This window comes from Urtica dioica, chromosome 2, assembly GCF_054948205.1.
Source record: "Urtica dioica subsp. dioica isolate 48M chromosome 2, U.dioica_male_clone48M_v1_H2, whole genome shotgun sequence".
Lineage (NCBI taxonomy): Eukaryota > Viridiplantae > Streptophyta > Magnoliopsida > Rosales > Urticaceae > Urtica > Urtica dioica.
Genome location: NC_142757.1, coordinates 32,817,934 through 32,835,875, shown reverse-complemented (window position 1 = coordinate 32,835,875; position 17,942 = coordinate 32,817,934). Strand labels below are relative to the sequence as shown.

At 39.7% G+C, this 17,942-nt stretch overlaps 1 protein-coding gene across 1 annotated transcript; it reads right to left on the bottom strand.

The window, feature by feature from the left end:
• Positions 1 to 7,685: 7,685 nt before the first annotated feature.
• LOC149404432 (uncharacterized) lies at positions 7,686 to 10,205 on the bottom strand. Its single transcript, XM_089607325.1, has 4 exons — positions 9,710 to 10,205; positions 9,350 to 9,557; positions 9,071 to 9,236; positions 7,686 to 8,004 (listed from the first exon to the last, which is right to left on the bottom strand). Exons 1-4 carry the CDS (start codon positions 10,124 to 10,126, stop codon positions 7,917 to 7,919), a joined length of 879 nt encoding a protein of 292 aa, XP_089463451.1. The 5' UTR covers positions 10,127 to 10,205; the 3' UTR covers positions 7,686 to 7,916.
• Positions 10,206 to 17,942: the final 7,737 nt, after the last annotated feature.

Sequence of the window (17,942 nt, the reverse complement as noted above, 5' to 3'; positions counted from 1 at the left end):
GCAAAATAGCCAAATTTACGTTTTCAAAATTTTTATGACAGCTGTTGATGCCGATTTTTGGATCATTCAACAATCACAAATAATAATATATGCTGTTATAGAATATTACTTAGTTATGATAGAATATTATGTAATTACATAGGAGATTATTACGTAGTTATTAGAGTATATTTTGTTACCAATTACGTTATTACTTTTGTATATAAATACCCATAACCATTAATGAGAAATACACAACTTTTACTCTCAAATTCTCTCTGATTATATGGTATCAGAGCCACGAAATTAGTCTTCCCATAGCTCAGAAAATTTGCTCAAAATCACCTCCATTTCTCTCAGAAACTTCAAAAAATTCCCAAACTTCAAACCCTTATTTCCATATTCAAGTTTCGTATCAAAATCATTCATTTCACTAATCTCTTAATCTCACCACCCTCCTAAAACGACCGAGCATCAAATTCCGACCAAGTCTGTACCGATCGACGACCCAGAAGCTTCCCAACGCGCCGCCACACGGGCCCACGCGCCCGACGTCCTCCGCCGCGCGTGCAGTCCACATGCCCACGTGCCACCGTCGTTTCCCGATTATGTTATTTTCTGCTGCTTCGTCTACATCTTCTCAGCCAATTCGACTAGTTTATTTCAATTTCTTAGCTCCCGGAACAAGCTTTTACCTTCATTTCTTACCCTTGTTTATTTTTCTCTGATTCCAAAAAAAAAAAAAAAACCATAGCACGTGTATTGGTTAAAAAAATGGCCGAAAATAAAGCTATCAATGTGTCGGAGATCGTTCCGATACTCTCGAAGATCACGGGCCACAAGTTGAGTGGTTCTAACTATCTCGATTGGAGCAAAACCATCCGTTTATTCCTCCGGAGTATCGACAAAGATGATCATCTAACCGATACGGCTCCAAGTAACGAGTCAAAGCAAGCATGGCTTCGCGAAGATGCTCGTCTTTTCCTCCAAATCCGTAACTCCATCGGTAGTGAGGTAATTGGTCTTGTTAATCACTGCGAGTTCGTCAAAGAATTAATGGACTATTTAGATTTCTTTTATTCTGGAAAAGGGAATCTCTCTCGCATGTTCGATGTATGCAAAGCTTTCTATATGGCTGAAAAACAGGACCAATCTCTCACCACCTACTTTATGGAGTTCAAGAAGATCTACGAAGAGCTCAACACGTTGCTGCCCTTCAGTGCCGACGTGAAAGTTCAGCAACAGCAGCGAGAGCAAATGGCCATTATGAGCTTTCTTGCGGGACTACCTTCGACATTTGACACTGCAAGGTCTCAGATCATCTCTGGTTCCGAAATTTGCTCTCTCTAAGAGGTATTCAGCCGCATTCTTCGCACGGAAGGAACCTCGTCTAATCCAATCAGTGGAGCTCTACTATCTCGAAACACGCATGGCTCAAGTCGCCCCACTCATTACAAACCTGGAGCCCCAAGGAATTCAGACTCTCGTCCAACAAACACTGCCGCAGTCACTTGTAACTATTGCAAGAAACCAGGTCATACGATCCAAGAGTGTCGAAAGCTTCAGTACAAGAATCAAAAGAACTCATCGGCTCATGTTGCATCCTCTGACAACAATTTGGTTCATGTCCCTGCTGATGAGTATGCCAAATTTTTCGAGTATCAAGAATCACTAAGGACTTCAAAACCCTCTGTCGCTGCCATTGCCGAATCAGGTAATCCGAATGCGTGTCTTCTTTCCTCATCCTCCAAATGGGTCATTGATTCTGGTGCCACAGATCATATGACAGGTAATTCAAAACTCTTCTCCACCCTTACACCTCATACTTCCAGGGTTACCTTAGCCGATGGATCCCCTTCCAGTGTTATTGGTTCTGGCACTATTACACCTACTCATTCTTTGTCGTTATCTCAAGTCTTGCACTTATCCAACCTTTCATTTAACCTCTTGTCTGTTAGCCAACTCACAAAAACATTGAATTGCTCAATCTCATTTTTCCCCAACTCTTGTGTTTTTTAGGATCTCATGACGAAACTGACTATTGGTAAAGGACATGAATCTGGAGGCCTCTACATTCTTGACACACCTAAATCCGTTGCTTGCCCCAGCATCACGTCTGCCCTTGAAGAATATTGTCGTCTAGGTCACCCTTCCCTTCCTCTTCTCAAGATTTTTTGTCCTCAATTTCGCTCAGTGTCTTCTTCAGATTGTGAGTCGTGTCAGTTTGCTAAACATCATCGCCTTAGTTCTAGTCCTAGGATCAATAAGCGATCTAGCGCTCCGTTTGAATTAGTTCATTCAGATGTTTGGGGTCCATGTCCTATTACGTCCAAACCAGGTTTTCGATACTTTGTCACTTTTGTGGATGATTTTTCTCGTGTAACTTGGTTATTTTTAATGAAAACTCGTTCTGAATTATTCTCATTATTTTGCTCTTTTTGTGCTGAGATCGATACTCAATTCAATATCTCTATTCGCACTTTCCGTACTGATAATGCCAAAGAGTATGTCTAGTCAATTCCAAAATTACATGACCCAACATGGCATGCTTCATAAAACATCATGTGTTGATACTCCGTCCCAAAATGGAGTTGCTGAACGCAAAAATCGACACCTCCTTGAAACTGCACGAGCTTTGCTATTTCAAACAGGTGTTCCAAAGTGTTTCTGGGCTGATGCCATCTCTACTGCATGTTTTCTTATCAATCGTATGCCATCATCTGTTCTTCGAGGTGCAATTCCTTACAAAACATTATTCCCTCATAAACCTTTGTTTCCCGTTAATCCAAAAATCTTCGGTAGTACATGTTTTGTTCAGGATGTTCGGCCAGGTCTCACAAAATTAGATCCAAAATCCTTAAAATGTGTATTTTTGGGATACTCTCGTCTTCAAAAAGGGTATCGATGCTACTGTCCTGGTCTTCAAAGGTATCTTGTGTCTATCGATGTCACCTTTCTAGAACACTTACCATACTTTACATATGAGAAACCAACCTTGCCACCTCCCGAGGACGATGATCTTTTAGTCTATTCCATCACTTCACCAGACGTTCCATCTCCCTCACAGATACAACCTCCTTTAGCACCTGACTCCACAGACACCATAGCACCTGACTCCACAGACACCATAGCACCTCATCCTCCTCCTCCGATCAAGATCTACACTCGTCGTGTCCGTCCGGTATCACACACGCTCATTGATCCTCCAGAGACATGTCCTACACCGGGTCCTTCGTCATCAGATCCACCTCCGATCGATGATCTTCCCATTGCATTACGCAAAGGTAAACGACAGTGTACTTACCCCATCTCTTCTTCTATCTCATATAATATTTTTTCATCCTCCTCATATGCCTTTGTTTCATCCCTCGACTCTATCACCATTCCTAAAACTGTTCGTGAGGCATTAGATCATCCAGGTTGGCAGAAAGCAATGACAGAGGAAATGAATGCCTTAGATGGCAATGATACTTGGGAGTTGGTTACTCTTCCTTCAGGGAAACGGACAATTGGATGTAAATGGGTCTTTACGGTCAAAATGAATCCAGATGGCACGCTTGCTCGATTGAAGGCCCGCTTAGTCACTAAAGGCTTTGCCCAAACATACGGCGTTGACTATTCCGATACCTTCTCTCTTGTTGCCAAGCTGACATCCATCCGACTCTTCATCTCCTTGGCAGCAACTCATGACTGGCACCTTCACCAACTTGACATAACAAATGCATTTCTACACGGAGACCTACACGAAGAAGTGTATATGGAGCAACCTCCTGGTTTTGTTGCTCAGGGGGAGTGTGGCCATGTCTGTCGTCTTCGAAAAGCGTTGTATGAACTGAAACAAAGCCCTCGTGCTTGGTTCGGGAGGTTTAGCCATGCTCTTGAAGAGTTTGGGCTTCGAAAGAGCAAATCTGACCACTCTGTATTTTTCAGGAGCACAAAAGGTGGTGTCATTCTCCTAGTTGTTTATCTTGACAACATAGTAATTACAGGGAGTGATACTACTAGCATTTCGTCTCTCAAAGCATTCCTCCACACTCAGTTCCAAACAAAAGACTTGGGCACGCTAAAATACTTCTTGGGTGTTGAAGTATCGAGAAGCAAAAAAGGCATATACTTATCGCAAAGGAAGTATGTACTTGATTTGCTTTCCGAAACAGGAAAATTAGGTGCCACACCATGCAGTGCCCCAATAACTCCTAACATGCAGCTTACTAAGGAGGGAAAACCAATGGATGATCATGAAAAATATAGAAGATTGGTCGGCAAGTTGAACTACCTCACCGTTACCTGTCCAGACATTGCATACTCCGTCAGCATAGTAAGTCAATTCTTGGCGTCCCCGACAGTTGATCATTGGGCAGCATTGGAACAGATCTTGTGTTACTTGAAAGGAGCACCAGGACGTGGAATCCTATACTCAAATCATGGTTGAATTGAATGCTTCACAGATGCAGACTATGGAGGGTCTAAGATAGACAGAAGATCAACTACTGGATATTGCGTATTTTTCGGAGGAAACTTGGTCTCATGGAAGAGCAAGAAGCAACATGTCGTATCAAGATCAAGTGCGGAGTCAGAATACAGAGCGATGGCCCAAGGAACATGCGAGATAATATGGATGCATCAGCTATTGACTGAATTAAGCTTTAACGTCACTTTGCCCGTGACATTATGGTGCGACAACCAAGCTGCCATCCATATCGCATCCAACCCAGTTTTCCATGAGAGAACAAAGCATATTGAGATCGACTGTCACTTTGTTCGTGAGAAGATTCAACAAGGCTCGATTTCCACCTCATATGTAAAAATAGGCGATCAAATAGTAGACATTTTCACGAAGGCACTTAATGGGATTCGGGTCGAATATCTTTGTAACAAGTTGGGCATGATTAACATATTTGCTCCAGCTTGAGGGGGAGTGTTATAGAATATTACTTAGTTATGATAGAATATTATGTAATTACGTAGGAGATTATTACGTAGTTATTAGAGTATATTTTGTTACCAATTACGTTATTACTTTTGTATATAAATACCCGTACCATGAATGAGAAATACACAACTTTTACTCTCAAATTCTCTCTGATTACATATGCTAATATTTTATATTTATTTTATAAGGGTCTCAGAAGACGTCGTATAAGAAACAATAAAGAAATAGAAAGCTTTAACGAAAGGAAAACAATAATAAACTTTATTATTGTTGAAACTGAATTACAAAGGAAGACGAAGTGGCGAACTCAATATGACGAGCTCAAGACTGTAAATATGCGAATATAAAGAATGATTGGTTGAGAGCTGGAATTGTAAGCTTGCATGTGCGAAAATTATCGTCTCCGCTTCTATTTATAGGCGAGATGGAGCTTCCTTGCCGAAGACACGTGTTCTTCGATCCGTACTCCTCGTCAGGGCTGAAGTCGTCTTAGATCCGGTCATCACGGCGTGGTCTTTTCTTTGACTGACCGATTCTTCTGACCAGGAGGATGTGGTCGAGCTGGAAGACATGATTGGACTCGGGCCGATCTGTCGAGATCGAATTAGGCCCAAGATTGACTCCGCGGGCCGACCTGCAAAATAGACAATGGGCTTTGGCTGATCTGAAGCCCACCTAAGTGTAGAATGCTCCCACTAAGTGATCAACCTTTACTTGTGTTCTACATATATGATTTTAGATACAGCTATCCAAGCATGTATGAACCATCGTCCACGTTTTAGCTCACCGCCCGAACTTAGATGCCCAGCATATAATTCGGTTTAAGGAGGCAATGGATGATAGTTCTTATTGATTCTCTTTAGAAAACAACCCACTAATCATAAATGCTAATAAAGTAAACTTCTTATCGAATTCATTAATCATTCATGTTTATTTTATTATCTTCAATGAACAATATTCCTAACAATAATGTCTTTGAGTTTGCATGGTGAACATGAAGGATCAATATACATGTGTTTTGTAGTCTCGCCTACGAATGTGGACGTAGCCTGAGGATGTTTCCCTTGTCTTTGAGATGTCTTTCGTGACTAGCTTTCTCACGGAATTCCTGGATTTTGTGACAATATGGTCATGGAAGACAAATACAAGCAACCATTGTCACGAAAACAGAGATTGTGGTGACAACATTGTCACCACGTATCAAAAAGTTAATAATTTAGTGGAAAATATATAGAAACAAGTAATAAATTACCTCCTCACTTCAAATATCCCAGTTGTAGTCTTTTTGACTCCACGAGACCACGCGCACGAGTCATCTCGACAAACAATATGGATATACCGTTTATCAGAATTCTTCATCTTGAACATAAAATATTTGGTGATTTCTAACATGTATAAATGTTTAGTCAATGTTGCTTTGTTGGCATACAATCCTCCTTTGACTATTCTCGTCGAAGAATGAATATCCAACACATTAAGGTAAGGATACATATTTTGGTTATCCTTGGAAGGCGTAGGACATTGAACTGTCCGCCTCGTTTCTGAGCAAGGCGTATGGCACGGTCCTGGTGTGCCTGAGTGCGGAGGGGCTTGCAATGGTGTGCCTGAAGGACTCTGATTTGGGTCGGGAATCTAAGAAGAACTAGCCTCCGTGATAGGAGACGACATGTCATGTTGTGCTGCAAGGTGATCGGTGTTCGGAGTTGAACCAATGCCTGCAGAGTCAGAAACGGAGGGCTCTAGCTCCAATGGCTCCATCTCTACTACCAAACTCAGTTTGAATTTGTCCGATTTCTCCTTTCGAAGATGCAAGTAACATTTCAAACTTAGGTTGGAGTCAATATTTATTGGGGGTACCGACCCTTCTGTCTCGTAAGAAACACATAGGACTTGAATTTTAGGGTGAGCGATTGAGTGTGGCATACTACAGCTGCATGAACTCGCCGTACGTTGCTTTTGCGGGTATTAAGATTCCCACTCCACAACTAGGACCGGCATCGTATCATTAATGTTTCACCCAACTACCGCTATGCTTAACGAAGGTATAAATGTCTTTCATAACTACAAATAGTGCAGATAAATAGAACAGTGAGAATTTGTACCAATGTATAGTATAAGTATTGTCAAGAATTCAGTTTATCGTGATTATATTGTTACCAAAGTCCTTTGTATCGTGACATTCATTGGTTTCGTGACAATGTTGTCATTATATTTGGTGGTTTCGTGACTATGTTGTCACTGCATTATTTAGTTTCGCAATCATATCGTCACAAATTTTATGTCAAAATTACAAGACAAAGTAGTCTAAAAAAGGTTACTCTTGCCAACATTATCACGAAACCACCGAATATAATGACAATGTTGATCACAAACGCTGTAAAGAAATTGTTAAATACATCTTCAACTAATAAAAACCTACAAAGTGTTTGAATAACTTACCAGAATAAAAAGCGAAAGAGTGTTTGTGGGAGCTTGCTGCGTCGAAAAAGGTGGTGGGGATCGAGATAAGAGGACGGATAGAGAGAGATGACGACGAAAAAACTTGTGGTTGCCGTGGAAGTGAAGCGTAACACTAATATCACAACACGTGGAAAGTAAGATGAAACACTATTTCACATTTTCATAGTATGGCAGCGAAGTGGGAGAGAGACGAGGGACGACATTGTAATTAAAGAAAGACAAGGAACGACCGCGAAGTTAGAAAAAGACGATAGCGACAAAGTGAGAGAAACTAGAAAAACAAAGAATGAGAAACTAAAAAAAGAGAAAGAGGGAGAGAGAAAGTATGTATTGTTTTTTAGTTTTTCTTTACAAAAAATAATTAAAAACGAGTATAACAGTAATTACTTTTAATCAAAATAAATTTAAAAGTCCTATTGCTGCCTCTGCCTCTGTAAACAAAGTCCAAAAATGTCCATTGGCAAAAAAAAGTCCAAATCCCTATATCTGATTCATAAAATAAAAACAGGGCCCCTAATTAATTGCTTGGCTCGCTGGCCCAATGCTACAATTCTTCCTGCGATTCTTCCATTTGTTTGCAGCTTTCAAAATCTTGAGGTTGGTCTACTTCCTCAAGAGTTAACTCTTCAAATCTGCGACAAAGTTGCAAAAATCGCATGTCAAACATGGGTACTAGCGAAATAAAGTTGAATACGTTGATTTCCTTGAGAGCAAAGAAACTATTGGTTTCGTAATAAGTCATTTTCATAAAACTAATTAAAAAAAAAAAACAATTTAATGAAATCTAAGCACTAAATAACTTAAAATCATATGTAGACAGTTGAAATAATTGTTTATAATTTTCAGAATGTATCATCACGACACAATCTTAATACAACAGTCTGAAATTGTTTAGCTTTAAACTATAGTTGTTAAAGTTACATTATAATTCAAGGATCAAGCGGCTAAATGGCCAAATAGAACTTAAGGATTTGCAAAATAGCCAAAGTTTATCAAGTATAAGCAAAATAGCCAAACTGCGATTAATCCAGGCTGGATTAAATTTAATCCCGATAGAATTTCTGGATTAAATTTAATCTAGGCAGACCTGGATTAAATTTAATTCAGAGATTTTATTCAGTCTTAAAATTTAATCCCCGACCCTCTCTGATCTCCAACTTCTCAGACCTCATTCCAGTCACCGCAATCGCACAGATCTTACCTCCCGTCGGACTCTCCGTCACGGCGGCGAAGGTGAGGAGATGGACGGAGATTCGGGACTCTCCGTCACTCTACGGCGACGAGGAGGGCTTCCTCGCTGGAAAGGTTCGTCGACGGCATTTTCCCGGCGTCGGAGCTCCTGCCCTCCCTCGCCAGCGAGATAGTCGCCGCCGCCCGCCACATGGCCGACCACCGCCCGCGGCCGGGCCCCGCGGTGCTGCGCATGGGAGTCGAGATGGTCCTCCCGGTCGACAGAGAAGAGACTGATCGGTTTCGTTCCGGCGAGCGAAGAGTGGATTGAAGGTCTGGAGAGAGTGGTGGCTATTTTGCCTAACCTAATGAAACTATGGCTATTTTGCAAAAGCCATAGTTTGAATTGGCTAGTTCATGTCATTTTTTCATAATTCAAATTAATTATTTTTAATAAAACTTGCAAGTTATAGTTCTCTACTACTTGCGCTAGTAAAACTCAATAAAAATATGAGTTCAGTGCCATACCCAGCTGGTCCGTATCCGCAGGCGATATGCCTCCTCGCAGCATTGACGTTACCGAGATCACCAAAACTCGCTTCAGTGTTTAGCCATTCTTCAAGAAGCATTGCTCTCTCGTCGTTCAGCTCTGGCGCATGTGTTTTGAAGTAGTTCACTGCCTTCTCGAACAATTCTGATTCACATGAAGATGGCCGCTAAATCAAAAGAATTATATGGGATTTAAAAGTAGAGAAATAGTAATAATTATGGAGTGTTTAATGTCCTCAAATAAACATCCAGGTTTACTTCTAGCTCTATGGACGCATTCTTTCTTGTGCTCCCGAAGATGGTCTTCCGCAGAGTCTCCACCGTTGTTTATATGCTCCATCGCAGTGGCCTCAAACTTGGCATAGCTGATCCACACCTTGAGGTCTTTGGTTCGGTCCAGCAGGCGCTCGTACAGTTCTCTTGCTTTTCCCAGCTCGCCCTCGGAGATCTCAAAATCTATGTATTTCTGTTCTCAACCAAAAGTGAAAGAGAAAACAACACAATGCTAATGTTTCGCAATCAACAACAGGAAAGATTGCATCAGACCGAATGACAAATACAATCGAACATTACTGATATTTTACTGGTAAAAAGATAGGGCAGTGGAAATAAAGTTACCTTCCATGTATCGTAACCCATCGGGTTCTTCCTCACCTCGTCCTCGTACAGGAACCTCAACTTCCGGACGATGGCGTCCTCGATTCCGTCCCGGCTCTCGAACTGCTTCTCGAACACCAGAAACTTCCGGTAAATCTCATCCGCTCTCACCTTGAGCGAGCAGTCCGCAATGGGAGAGCTAAGGACATAATCGAACCAGGTACTCTTCCGGACGATGGCATCCTGGATCCCGTCCTCGCTCCCGAACTGCTTCGGCGGCCGGATCTCGGACTCTTGGCGCTCGCGGAGGATCTGCTCGGCGGTGATCTCTTGGACGGTGGCTGGAGTCTTGTTTTTCAATCTGGTGTCTCTCGGTCGCTTTACTTCGGTGTTGGTTAGTAACGCCAGGGAGGAGTCGGAGTCTCTGATCGCCGCCATTGTTAGGGTTTCTGAGGGAGATTTGGGGGGAGAGGTTTTTTTTTTTTTTTTTTTTTTTGGTAGAAAAGTCAGGTTCAAGAGGGCTATATTGTACCGAATACTTGATTGCTACTTCGATTTTTTTTTTTTTTCTTTTTTTTTTTTAGAAAAACAAACAAACTAAAAAAAGTCTGACTTTCACCCAAGAAAATCAAAATTGTTCGCTTTGCACGAAACACTTACAATAATTGCGAACCAACAAGTTACATTTTTTGAAATCCAAAACAACTTAAATTCATCAAAAACATTAAATAAACTTCATCAACGTTCAAAATTTTAAAAAAAATTTCATTCTGGACATTAAGCTCTTTCTGCAATGGGTCCAAGATTTTCAGCACAATATTAACCCGTGCGGCGCCAAGACTTTCACAGTCGAGGCCGGCCTATCTTTCCTCGGTCTTCTTCATGATACCCTCGCTCACTTCATCCTCACGGACATTGATATCCTAACGGGAACTACATCCGAAGAGTCTCACTCGTAGCGACTAGAACTGCATCCAAGTGCCGAGGCTTGCCCGAGCAATGCCTTGTTAACACTCGCCTCATTACTAGGTTCCCTCGCGTCACCTCGGTCAAAACTATATCTATATCACATATGCTCAAAATCTATATTCTCTTGAAAATTTGAGTGGGAGGTCTCCTCGTAGACAAGCCGAAAAATAAAAGACGTGTAATCTCAAATTTTCAAGTGTTTGAGTGAGTTGAAGTTCACACTTTCCTCGTGCACTTTCCCGAATAGAAAATAGGAAAATGTCCGAGTATGTATCGTGTGCCTTTATGCACTAATACTGCTCTTCCTTTAACATGAAGATCCAAGATTCTTTTCTAGAAGTCCACTCTATCGCTCTGTAACTATGAAATTTGTTTCCGAACTTATAAGAGACAATGCGTCAACTCCAAAAACTAAGTGGGTGGGTTATACTTGTTGTTTGTAACCCACGATCCCCAACACTAATGAAAGAAGCAATTAAAGTGAGACTAAGAGTCATTCTTGTGGCCCTCTCGTCAGTGAGAGTACTTTATGGCGTTTTTGCTTCGATCATTGCTCAATGAGCTACGTCTGAGAGTGAGACAATGAAGACAAGGCCTCCTCTTGGGGGATTGTTGTTTCAAAGTTGGCATTTTGGACTAAGTGGTTGGTTGCACACTTAGACTCAATCCCTAGTAATCCTCCCTTGAGGCTCTGCGAAAGGATGTGAGTGATCAAACCAATTTAAAAGGTGGCTAGTCAAAATTGGTGTGTTGACATTTTGACTAAACATTAATGATGTGTCATTTACTTATAAAATGAGATTTTTTGCGGCCTTCTCTTGAGGGAGTAAATTATCATTTTGTTTGTAACACCTTTGGATTTTATCAAATGTTAAAAACTTAAATCCTAAACCAAAGACTAATCATAAACTTGTTTCAACTCTTATAGGCAAAATGTCTCTCAACCCTCTCTCAACCATTCTTTCCTCGAATAAACTCGAAGGCGAAAATTACGTCGACTGGAAACGTAACCTCGACATAGTCCTTAATGTTGACAAGCACAAATGGGTTCTCACCACCCCCTGTCCTCCTCAAACAAATGATGATTTGACACAAGAGGAAAAAGATGCCCTGTCGGCCAGGCTTCGATCCGATGAGATTGCGAGGTGCTATATTTTGGCATCTATGAACAATGTGTTGCAACAAGAACATCGTGACATCGAGACTGCCGTCGATATGTTCTACAATCTCCATGTGATGTTTGGAGGGCAAGGACATCAAGCCAGACAACTAGCAGTCAGACAGTTTATGAACTGTCGCATGAAGGCTGGGACTCCTATCAAGGACCATATGATGCTGATAATTAGTTGCCTGAATGAGATGGAAATCCTAGGATCTAAGATTGACGAGGAGACCAAAATAGATATGATATTTGAAACTCTCCCCGAATCTTTCGATACCTTCAAGTTGAACTACTCCATGAATAAGCTAGAGTACACTGTTACCGAGTTAATAAAAGAGCTTCACACTGCTGAGGGTGTTACTAAGAAAATGAGGAATCAAGGAGGGGCACATGTGTTGGAATTGATCTAGGGTTTAAGAAAAAGATTAAACGCTTCGGGAAGCGGCGGAATTTTAAAAAATTTCTTTCCAAGTAAAAACAGTTTTTACTAACCTAGACAAAGAGCAAGTACATGTAATTAAAAACTATTATGAGTATAGAAGTTTACTAACTTTTCTTGAAGCTTGAACTTTGTAGAAGCTTTTGGAAAGTTTGCAACGCTCGTCTCCTCGCAGCACGTCTCTCTTTCTTTCCTCGGCACCTCGAGCAACCACGATAGTTTCTATCACTAAATCACTCGAAATAAAAGGAATCAGTGAGTGGGCACTTTTAAACACCACGACTTAAGAACGAGTCTCGAAGTCGCAGAGCTAAACTCTAGGTCAAGTGAGGACCTAGGTGCCAAAGCAAAAAATCGAAAATAAACTAGAGAGAGAGAGAGAGGATTTCGGCCACAAGTTCTAGAGAGAGAGTCTCTCAAATCTCTTAAACTTGGATGAATGAAATGTGAGGAAATGAGGCTCCTATTTATAGGAGAGGTCTCACCTTCAATAAGGTAGTTTCCTCTTCTATAGAATATCACATATTCATGAGCCAATTTCCTCTTTTCCCTCTTGAGACACTCGGCCAAACAAGGCTTCTAGAAGCCTTGATTTGTTTCCTATTTTGTTCAAGGCTTGCCTTTTCTCTCAACATGGCCGAAGTTCCCTTATGCATCCTTATGCAAATTTGTTTCCTCTTTTTCTTTTGGCAAGTATCTAAATACATTTATGCACAAAATAAACTCTCCTATTTCTCTATAGGGTAGGCGCCCAACATGTCTCTAGAAGGAGCTTCTAGAAGCTTCTTCATATATTCATGAGAACATGAAAAAGGCCCATTAAGAATTTTCAATAAAACTCTTATGAAATGAAATTAATTCACGAGGCACAATGATCAAGTCATGGCCGAGTGACATTAAGTCATCAAATAAACTTGTCAAAAAATTTATTGACATTCATTTCATCCTTTGTCTCAAAAGACAAAAATACCCTTTTGACTATTTTCGTTCTTGTTTTGACTTAGCTTCCAGTTTAACTATTCCTATCGATGTGATCCGTGACAGTGACCTCATGGACCCAAATGAACAAAGCTTGAGCTAAACACTTGGACTCAAAACTTCACAAACCTTTTCCAAGTTTAGCTTAATGCCAACTGACTCCACTAAAGAGCTGACACTGAAAATCTCTCGGTTCAAATGAATTTGTTTTCTACTCAAGAATTCGACCTAATTATGATGAGCGGATCCACTGAATATTATCTATGTTTACCCTTCATGAATGTCATCAGCTAGTCGGGATTTACTAAATTACCATTTTAGCCTTCTAGCTGTTATTTCCTCAACTCCTTTGTCGCTTGTGAATAAGTTAGAAACAATGTATTGACGAGGAGCTAACAAGTCACATTGTTTCATCCAAAAGAGTCAGGACTCAATTTGGACACTGGCCAGTTCATTTATTCACACTCCAAGGAACAAAGCATGAGGTGACATACATTGCATTTCAGCAATCTTGTACATGAATTCCATATCTATGAGAACTTCACAAAGTTAGTCATGACATACTCACAACTTAGTACTTCACCAATAGGCCCTTGTTCGGAATCACATAGTGAGTCCGAACTCTGACTTTCTCAAATGAGAATACGGTTGTGTTTGGTAGTTAACTCAAAAAGTTTTTTGTTTTCTGTTTTCAAATTTTTGTAGTTGTACTGAAAAATTATTTTGCAGTTGTTTTCAAAAAGCTGTTTGGTACAGTTTTCATTTTTGTTTTTGAGAAATTGAAAAAACTGAAAAAACTGTTTGGTACACTTTTCAATTTTTTTTTTGAAAAAATGAAAACTGTTTGGTACATGGAAACAATTTCTTAACTCAATTTTTTTAAACATAAATTTAACTATACAAAATATAAATATGACATTATTGTTTAGATTGAATACAACAAATTTTTTGTCATCATAAATATGAAATCATGCATAATTATTCCACATAGCTTGATCAATACAATGTGCATGAGAAGTAAGTATTTAGTAATGAATTTTATTGGCAAATAGAGAACATGTACTACGTACTTTATTATTTGGTGGGAAAGTGGATAGAGAAGTTAACCAAATTTATAGAAATAAACCGGCACTCCATTCATTTTCTTCATTGCAAAACATGAACTTGATTAAAGCTAATTAAGAAAATAATAATAATAACAACATTTATCCGCACCTAGTAATATTTTTTTGGACAACTGACTAATAACTTTAGCAAAAACTTGAAACAAAAAGCATTCATGTCACACAAATACTAGTACTGTCGATAACTTTTAGGTTCCACTAAGTTATATATATATATATATGAAAAAACAATATCTTGAGGTCCAACGAGGCTCCAAAATCTGACTTTCTCTCCATACAAAGCAATCTAGCAGCCTCATTCCATTCCACAGTAAAGGAAAACAAAAACAATTTTTGAAAACACCTTTAAACAGTTTTGGCTTTTCTTTGTTATATTTGAAAAACAACTCCAAAACTTTTTTGAAAAAGCAAACGTAAATCACTAACCAAACAGGTATTTGGCTTCTGTTTTCAATTTTTTTACTTTGAAAAGTCAAAAACTCTTTTCAAGAGGATAAACAAACACAACCTAAGGTGTGAAATGACATGTCTCATTTCAGGATTAAGGTAAGCATGATGCAATTCATACATAGTGACTTCGAGACATAAGAGGTTAAATGGTTTGTTCTTATCTTGTCTCTAGAAGTGCACTGGTCAATTCAGTACCTTCGGAAGATACCTAGAAGAACTATAGACTCTCCAACTCTCAATGCCTCATAACCAGACATCATAGATTCTTCTAACAATCGTACTGAGGTCAATAGTCCTTTGACCCTAAGATTGCGAATATAGCGTTTTAAGCAAACTACGAAGAGTTTGTTCATGCAAATCTACATTTGTCTCTTCGTAAGTTGTTAGGTTTGTTTATGCTCTAAAAGACTAGGGTTTTATCATAAAGCTTCAGACAAGGAAGATTGAATGAACGTTTCAACTTTTTATTAATGAATAATCAATTACAAGCAAGAGTCTTCGTAAGACTATATTACATCAAATGTACACAAATAGACACTACTACTCTTCTTGTGGGCACCATTGACAACAACATGCTATTGAGCACAAAGCATCTGCCTCTGGATCTAAGAAGAGACCTCACAAGGCCGAGAAGAAGAAATGTCCTGCCTATCTCAAAGCAAAGGAACATAGTATTGTACTAATTACCAAAGCATTCTTAGTAGCTGATAATGTATCAACGTGGATTCTTGACTCCGCTACTACTAACCATATTTGTTGTTCCTTGACTAGTTTCAAGAAAACCAAAAGATTGGAGGAAGGCGACTTCTGTTTCAAATGGGGTGATGGGAGCCTGGTGTCTGCGAAGGCTGTGGGATCCGTGACATTGTCTTTTGAAGACCGCACTTTAAACTTGAATAATGTTTATTTCGTTCCTTACTTTGGAAAGAACTTAATACCTATTGCTCGTCTTCTTGAGCAAGATTATTGTTTAAAGTTCATTAAGAATGGAATTCGTATTTCGTTTCCTGATAATTCGTTTGTTACTCATGCATGTATGAAGAATGCTCTTTTTTACATTTATCCCACTCAACCTTCTCTGAATTAGATATAGATCTAGTTAGGGACCAAAAAGGGTCAAACTTTCTGATCCTTCCGATCTAACAAATTCAACATGTCTATGGCCCTTAAGACTTAGTCATATCAGTCTAGACAGGATTAAGAGACTTATGAGGGACAGTCCACTCCAAGCCTCTGCAGTAGGTTCACTACCTACTTGTGAGTCTTGCATAGAAGGAAAAATGACAAAGCGACCTTTCTCCGACAAGGATTGAAGAGCCACTGAGTTGTTGGAACTAGTACATTATGATGTATGTGGTCCGCTCAATCAACAAGCACGTGAAGGATACGAATACTTCATTACCTTCACTGATGACTACTCAAGATACAGTTTTGTCTATTTGCTCAAACACAAATCCGAGACCTTTAACGTATTTAAGGTCTTTAGGGCTTTAGTGGAAAAGCAAACTGGCAAAGTGATCAAAACCCTTCGATCTGATCGAGGTGGTGAGTATATGTCTGGAGAGTTTGATGACTTTCTTAAAGAAGAAGGTATTGTTTCTCAGCTTACCGCACCTGGCACACCCCAACAAAACAAAGTGTCAGAGAGAAGAAACCGAACTCTAATGGAGATGGTAATATCAATGATGAGTTACTCATCACTCCCTCTTTACTTTTGGGGATATGCCCTCGAAATAGCCGCTTACATTCTGAACCAAGTTACGTCTAAAACGGTTCCTGGTACTCCTTATGAATGATGGACTGGCCGTAAAGTAAATCTTGGACGCATCAAAATTTGGGGTTGCCATGCACACATGCTGAGGCAAAAGACTAGCAAGTTGGCTAGTAGGTCAGAATTGTGTCTGTTCGTTGGATATCCAAAGGAAACCAAAGGTTTCACATTCTATAGTCCCGAGGACGACAAGAATTTCGTTAGCACGAATGCTTGTTTCCTTGAGGAGGACTTCACGAAAGATGTAAAACTTAGAAGCAAAATTGTGCTTGAAAAAAAGTTGGGTGAAGAAGTGTGAGACCGGACTTTTGTACACGTCAGATTCTGTAAAAATTTCTCTTATCAATAAATAAAGGAAATTTTCTTCTCTCTCCGTGTTGAATGAATTATAAAATTCACGATCTCTCTTGTTTCAGTTTATTAGAGATGTTCTCTCTAGGCTCTCTCGTTTCACATTCTAAGTGGAATTTTAGAATTTCGGAAGAAATTCATAGTAAATTTGGATAAATCAATAAGGAAATGATGGATTTCGATAATCCGAATATAAGGAAAAGGATTTTTGAAAGCACTTGAATGTTGGAATAAATTTAAGGGCTTGAGAACGGAGGAAATAATATTTAAGGGTGAGGAAATTTCGGAATAAGGATAATAGAGTGAATTCGATAATTATTTTTCGAATAAAAATTTCTCGGAATGTACTCGGAGATTTAAAAATCTCAAGAGTGAAAATAAATTCCGAAATCCCTTAAAATATATTCAAGGTAACGAGAATTAATGAAGATTTTCTCGGTTAATTTTTTTCCAGATTATTTTCAATTAATCAAGGACGAAGTTGTGAAGTTTTATTTTGAAAGGACTTATGTGCAACAAATAAGGGACGAGATCGAAATAAATAAATAGAAAAGGGCTGTCTGGAGAGATACATGGCCATAAAGACGTGGGCCACTTGTCCACATGTGGCTCAAGAGGAACTTGCCACGTGGATTATCTCTTCCTCTCATTTTTGGCCAACCTCTCTCTCTCTCTCTCTCTCTCTCTCTCTCTCTCTCTCTCTCTCTCTCTCTCTCTCTCTCTCTCTCTCTCTTCTTTTCTTTCTTCTTCTTCTCCTGACCCGCGCGCACACATAGCACACCTGCAAAAGAAAAAAAATTGTTACTTCCATAACCATCATCACCGATCCTCTCCATCACCCACTACAACAAAACTCACCATTACCGACGATTTTTTTCGTCGCTAAAAACCCCATAATCGTCGCTAAATCTCTTTAGCGACGATTTTTATCGTTGCTAAATGTCCGTGCCTAAATATATTTAGCGACGAATTAATCGTCGCTAAATATTTACCGACGATATTACCGACGA

Coding starts and splice junctions, on each gene's coding strand:
- LOC149404432 (XM_089607325.1), bottom strand. CDS start 10,126: ATGGCGGCGATCAGAGACTCCGACTCCTCCCTGGCGTTACTAACCAAC. Junction 9,237..9,349: donor ATGCGTCCATAGAGCTAGAA/GTAAACCTGGAT, acceptor CATGTGAATCAG/AATTGTTCGAGAAGGCAGTG. Junction 8,005..9,070: donor TGCGGATACGGACCAGCTGG/GTATGGCACTGA, acceptor ACTTTGTCGCAG/ATTTGAAGAGTTAACTCTTG.